This window comes from Esox lucius, chromosome 3, assembly GCF_011004845.1.
Source record: "Esox lucius isolate fEsoLuc1 chromosome 3, fEsoLuc1.pri, whole genome shotgun sequence".
Classification (NCBI taxonomy): domain Eukaryota; kingdom Metazoa; phylum Chordata; class Actinopteri; order Esociformes; family Esocidae; genus Esox; species Esox lucius.
In genome coordinates, this window is record NC_047571.1 from 21,044,957 (window position 1) to 21,050,956 (window position 6,000).

The following is a 6,000-nucleotide window of genomic DNA, read 5'->3' on the forward strand; positions in this document are numbered from 1 at the left end:
TACCGTGAGTTTGATGACTTGAGACATGCTCTGTTTGATAAAGGGTCTGGATCTCACCCTGAAGTGTTCTGGCCACCGAATGAATACACACTTGAGTTCTTTTTCACAAAGGGAGTTTTTGAAATTGCACCATTAATTTTCAAAGCCTTGGCGAGAAAAAGTATAATGTTTGTGTGGTATGACAAGGTGAAAACTGGACCTTGCTTTAATTGCTAATTTATTAATAAATTGTTAAATGCATATATATATATATTTTTAAATGGGTTCTGTATTTTGATTTGTGAAATTGGGAAGTGTACCAATTTGAATGTTTACAACACGGAAATACAAACGCTGAATCAGCCCATCATAAAGGAATAATACCTTTAATATCTGGCGGATCATGTTTAAATGGCAATATCAAAAGCATTGAGAATTTCATGAAGGAAAATGTGTAGACAGAGGTGGAGGAGAGCGAAGGACTACAGACTTTTCTGTTTACCCTGTTCTGGCGTTACCCTGTTCGACCTCTCTTGCCAGTAGCCTTTGTGATTCCTGTCTGTAATGTCCCCTCCAGGCGTTATCCAGCAGAGTCTGCTGATCGAACCGGAGAGCCTGGTGTCCCTCAACCTGCTGGTGGCGTCTGCAGTCTCCGCCTTCACCATCGGGGCGGCGCTGTCGGGCCTGGCTGTCTGCTGGATCATGGCCCACAAGCCCGGAAACCGTCGCCACGGTAACACCCCCCCCCAGTCCAGCATCCGGCGCCGGGAGAGGGGGATGTTGACGTCGGGAGGAGGGATGGGGGGGTCGGTCCTCAGCGTGACTCGCCAGGGAGGAGGGGACAGACCCTGCTCTCAGGGCGGGGACACTCTGTTTGTGATGCCCAACGGCTGGGTGAAGTCAGGGGAGCTGGACCCAGGGTTCCTGCCTACCCCGGAGCACACTCCCCAGCAGAAGAGACGCGGGCTCAGGCTGTCAGATTCTGGCTCGGGGGGGTGGGATAACAGCCAGACCTATCTGGGAGGTAGTACCATGGGGCTGGCCTCCCCCTGTCCTCTCCCTTGCCCCCCACACCCCTCCACCGCAGTCTACCTAACCACCAGACTCTTCCAGGGGGGAGGTGGGGGTAGGCATGGGGGTGAGGAGCGAGGAAGAGGAGGGGAGACGCCCCGCCAGCACTATGTGTGCCTGAGCAAGCCCCGCGGGGAGAAGGGGAGGAGTGGGACCCCAAAGTCGGCGCTTCGCAAGTCAGCAGGGGAATATGTGTACCCCATGACTCCCCAAGACTCCCCAGACAGGAGGAGGGTTGTGTCAGCCCCCAGCGCCCCCATGGAGTTTGGGGAGCCCCTTCCTCTCCGCTGGCCTCCCCAGGAAGGCTACATCCTCAGCAGCCAGGGCATGATTCCTGTACCTCCGTCCTCCATGCCCACCCCCAACGGCCAGCAGTATGTAGCCCAGCACCACACCCCCGGGCCGGGCAGGGCTCAGCTGAGAGGAGCCCTGGGGAGAGGAGAGCTGGGGGAGCTGGTGGATCTCAGCCAGCTGCTGAGTAAGAAGAGTTCCAATGAGAGGACTCACAATGGGCAGTGAAAAAGAGAGTGAAAAGCCGGTTGAAACCCCAGTCATTGCTTTGGACCACATAGGTCTACAGCTTTCCCTCTTTCTATGTTCTACCTTTTCTCTCTCTCACTATCACCTTCTCCCCCTTTCTCTCTCTGTCCTCCTTATCTCTGTCCCTCATTGTCATTCAGTCCTCCTGATATCCCTGTGTCTCTCTGGTAGACTACTCTGGCTGGTCTCCCTGTGACTGGTTGCTACTGATGTCACTCAGACCCTGCTTGACTGTGATTGGCCTGAACCAGTGAGGTTGTTGCTGTGTCTGCATTGCAGAGCTGCCTCTCCCCTCTGGCAGCTTAGAGACGTGAGGAGGAGAGACAGAACAAGAGAAAGAGAAAAAGGGTTTGAAATAGAGGTGAGGAGAAAGAGGCAATGGAGTGTTAAAGAGAGAAGGGAAAATGAATTTCCTAAACTGTGGAACTATTGCATTTCTTTTAAAACACACTGAGAACCACAAGCAGGAATCAACATTCAGAGGCCCAGCGATGGACACTTCTGACAGCCTTCCCTGTGGGTTAAAAGGGACTGACCAAACTGGATAGCCATTGTCAGGAGTCAGAAAATGGGACCTATGAGACATCATTCCAACACAATTATCTCTGTCTACTGTCAAGTGCATACTGAGTGACCCTTTCTGGGACAATGTAGGACACTGAAACATACATTTGAAAGATGTTTGGCTGAAACGTCTTACTGTACCTGAATGAAACAGGCATGGATCAGCATCGGTGTTCAGCAAAACACTAAGGTCATTCTGACTCAACGTGACAAGAATACCAGATGAACACTGTCCAATGGAAGTGACAATTAAGATTTAACAGCCTGGAGTAAGGAGCCTCACGACACACACACACACATTTTAAATTGCTTATTTGAGCCCACAAATCAAAGTTACAATTCAAAAAGTACTTCAAATATTTTTTATGGTCTCTGTATGCAAGGACACCTTGGGGTACAGATAACATGTAATTTTCCACACTCCAAGGCTGGCCAGGACCGCTTATATGGAGCAGTACTTCGCCAGCGGCCTTGCCCTTCACTTATGTCGGCCTTTGACTGTGCCGTTAGCGGATGAGTGGCAGGGAAGCCCCATGGGTTATGTAAATTGGCCAGTATCGCCTGGGTTGAGCTCTAGCGACTCCCTCAAGCAGATCGGGGGCATGTGCAAAGCTATTGGTGGTGGTCAGGTCAGTAAGTGTGCCCTCACACTCGTTGACACACGTAACTTCCTGGATGGGAGAGGAGTGCGGAAAATAGTAGAGTGGATTTGCTTGGATGCGTGTGAGGAAAGCTTTCAGTGATCTTCAGCTCTTTAATTTATTTGTAGTTGTTGAAATGAGACAGGGCCATAAATACAACTGGATATGCCGAAATTGGGAGAAAAATTGAATAATTCTGAATGACATACTTATACAGTGGATATAAAAAGTCTACACACCCCTGTTAAAATGCCAGGTGTTTGTGATGTAAAAGAATGAGACAAAGATAAATCATGGCAGAACTTTTTCCACTTTTAATGTGACCTATAATGTAAACAATTAAATTAAAAAACAAACTGAAATCTTTGAGGGGGAAAAATGAAAAAGAAAAACCTTAAAATAACCTGGTTGCATAAGTGTGCACACCCTCTTATAAATGGGGACGTGGCTGTGTTCAGAATTAACCAGTCACATTCAAACTCATGTTAAAAAGAAGTCATTACACACTTGCCATCATTTAAAGTGACTGATTACTCACAAATAAAGTTCAGCTTTTCTAGTAGGATTTTCCTGACATTTTCTTAGTTCCATCTCAGAGCAAAAGCCATGGTCCGCAGAAAGCTTCCAAAGCATCAGAGGGATCTAACTGTTGAAAGATATCAGTCAGGAGAAGGGTGCAAAATTTCTAAAGCATTAGATATACCATGGAACAAAGTGAAGTGGAGAAAATATGGCACAACAGAGACATTACCAAGAACTGGACGCCCCTCCAAAATGTATGAAAAGATAAAAAGAAAACTGGTCAGGGAGGCTTCCAAGAGGCCTACAGCTACATTAAATGAACTTCAGGAATTTCTGGCAAGTAGTGGCTGTGTGCTACATGTGACAAAAATCTTCATATGAATGGGCTTTAGGGTAGTGTGGCAAGACGGAAGCTCTTTCTTACAAAGAAAAACATCCAAGCACGGCTGATATTTGCAAAAACAAACATAAAGTATCCCAAAAGCACATGGGAGAACGTGTTATGGTCTGATGAAACCAAGGTTGAAAATTTTGGCCATAATTACAAAAGGTATGTTTGGCGCAAAGACAACACTGCACATCACCCAAAGAACACCATACCCACAGTGAAGCATGGTGGTGGCAGCATCATGCTTTGGGGCTGTTTTCTTCAGCTGGAACCAGGGCCTTGGTCAGGGTGGAGGGAATTATGAACAGTTCCAAATACTAGGCAATTTTGGCACAAAACCTTCAGGCGTCCGTTAGAAAGATGAAGATGAAGAGGAAGTTCACCTTTCAGCACGACACCAACCCAAAGCACACTTGCATATCCACAAAAGCATGGCTTCATCAGAAGAAGATTAACGTTTTGGAATGGCTTAGCCAGAGCCCAGACCTAAATCCAATTGCACATCTGTGGGGTGATCTGAAGAGAGCTGTGCACAGGATATGACAGATTTGTAGCGCTTTTGCAAAGAAGAGTGGGCAAATATTGGCACATCAAGATGTGCCATGCTAACCGACTCCTACGCAAAAAGTGTGAGTGCTCTAATAAAATCAAAAGGTGCTTCAACAAAGTATTAGTTTAATGGTGTGCACACTTATGCAACCAGGTTATTGTGAGTTTTTAATTTTCCCCCCTCAAAGATTTCAGTTTGTTTTTCAATTGAATTGTTCACGTTATAGGTCACATTAAAGGTGGAAAAAGTTCTGACATGATTATCTTTGTCTCATTCTTTTACATCACAAGAACCTGGCATTTTAACAGGGGTGTGTAGACTTTTTATATCCTCGGGTATAGGCCTGCATTTGAAGGCCACATAGTGTCAGGCTGTGAACATGACCCAGTCTCCTGAACATCAGTGTTGCACTGAGAACCAAGGGACTGGTACTGGAGCGTCATGTCAGCAAAAGCCTGTTCCATGTAGCTGTCATGTAACCCGGCCACCTCCAGACTGAACACCTGCCTGTGGCCCCTCACAACAACAACATCAGGTGTATTCAGGACGCCAGAGGACACATCGTTATTATTACCTAAACATGCATAAACGCACGCACTCAGATTTACAGCTCTGTTTCGATAAAGCCACCATGTTCATGGGAGACTATAACCCAGACTGAGAGGGCAGCAGACTGGGTCTGGAAAGTCAGCACTCTTTCTGCCAACCAGCCCTTCTCTCTAATGACGTGGCAACATTTCATCCCTGCATCAATCCAGCCCTTCGCTCCATCACTCACGTTCATCCACTCCTTCCCATTTCATCAGTCCATCCATCCACTCTTTCACTTCATCCCTCCATCCCTTCCACTCCATATACATTTTAATCACAAGCATTCTGGAGGTGATGCGATGTGTGAAGTGAAGGGTAGAGGATTAGACTTGGCAGTGTGTGTGGGTGTGTGTGTGTATATGTGTGTATGTGTGTGTGTGTGTCTACGCATCTTGCATCCTGTGTCTGTGTATGCAGATGCACTGACTGGTTTGTGTGTGTGTGTGTGCAGTCACTGTGATTGTGATTTAAATGACATTTCTGACTCGTGCTCAATGTTAGTGGTAATTTTGCATTTACATTTTCCCCAGAGTTTACAATGGGATCATATATTCTACCTCTCAATTTGTCTAATGAGCGTTTTTTTCATTACATTAAAAGAACATGGAGAGGGGGATAGATGGATGGATATAGACAGAGAAAAATAAAGAGAGACAAGAAGGCAGGACAGAGAGACCAGAAGGCAGGACAGAAAGACAAGAAGGCAGGACAGAAAGACAAGGAGAAAGACAGGACAGAGTCAAGAAGAAAGACAGGACAGAGTCAAGAAGAAAGGCAGGTCAGAGAGATAAGACAAAAGACAGGACAGAGTCAAGAAGAAAGACAGGTCAGAGAGATAAGACAAAAGACAGGACAGAGTCAAGAAGAAAGGCAGGTTAGAGAAATAAGACAAAAGACAGGACAGAGTCAAGAAGAAAGACAGGTCAGAGAGATAAGACAAAAGACAGGACAGAGTCAAGAAGAAAGACAGGTCAGAGAGATAAGACAAAAGACAGGTCAGAGTCAAGAAGAAAGACAGGTCAGAGAGATAAGACGAAAGACTAAGCCGAGGCCCCATGAAACCATCAAAGCCACAGTTTCAGTCACAATCTGTGGTGAATCTGAGCAACAACTACTGGTATATGAAGGCATGTGTGAGTAGACCTCAGAAATCT

The 6,000-nt window shown here is 46.4% G+C and overlaps 1 protein-coding gene across 4 annotated transcripts in view; it reads left to right on the forward strand.

Annotated features, from left to right (window-relative positions):
* Window positions 1–3,057, forward strand: part of LOC105021085 (semaphorin-6B) — a 29,273-nt gene extending 26,216 nt beyond the window's left edge. For all 4 annotated transcript variants that reach the window (XM_020041715.2, XM_020041717.2, XM_010888554.3 and 1 more), the window contains one exon: window positions 557–3,057. In XM_020041715.2, the coding sequence (XP_019897274.1) occupies window positions 557–1,569 (1,013 nt within the window). In that variant the 3' untranslated portion in view covers window positions 1,570–3,057. The remainder of the gene's footprint in view (window positions 1–556) is intronic.
* Window positions 3,058–6,000: the final 2,943 nt, after the last annotated feature.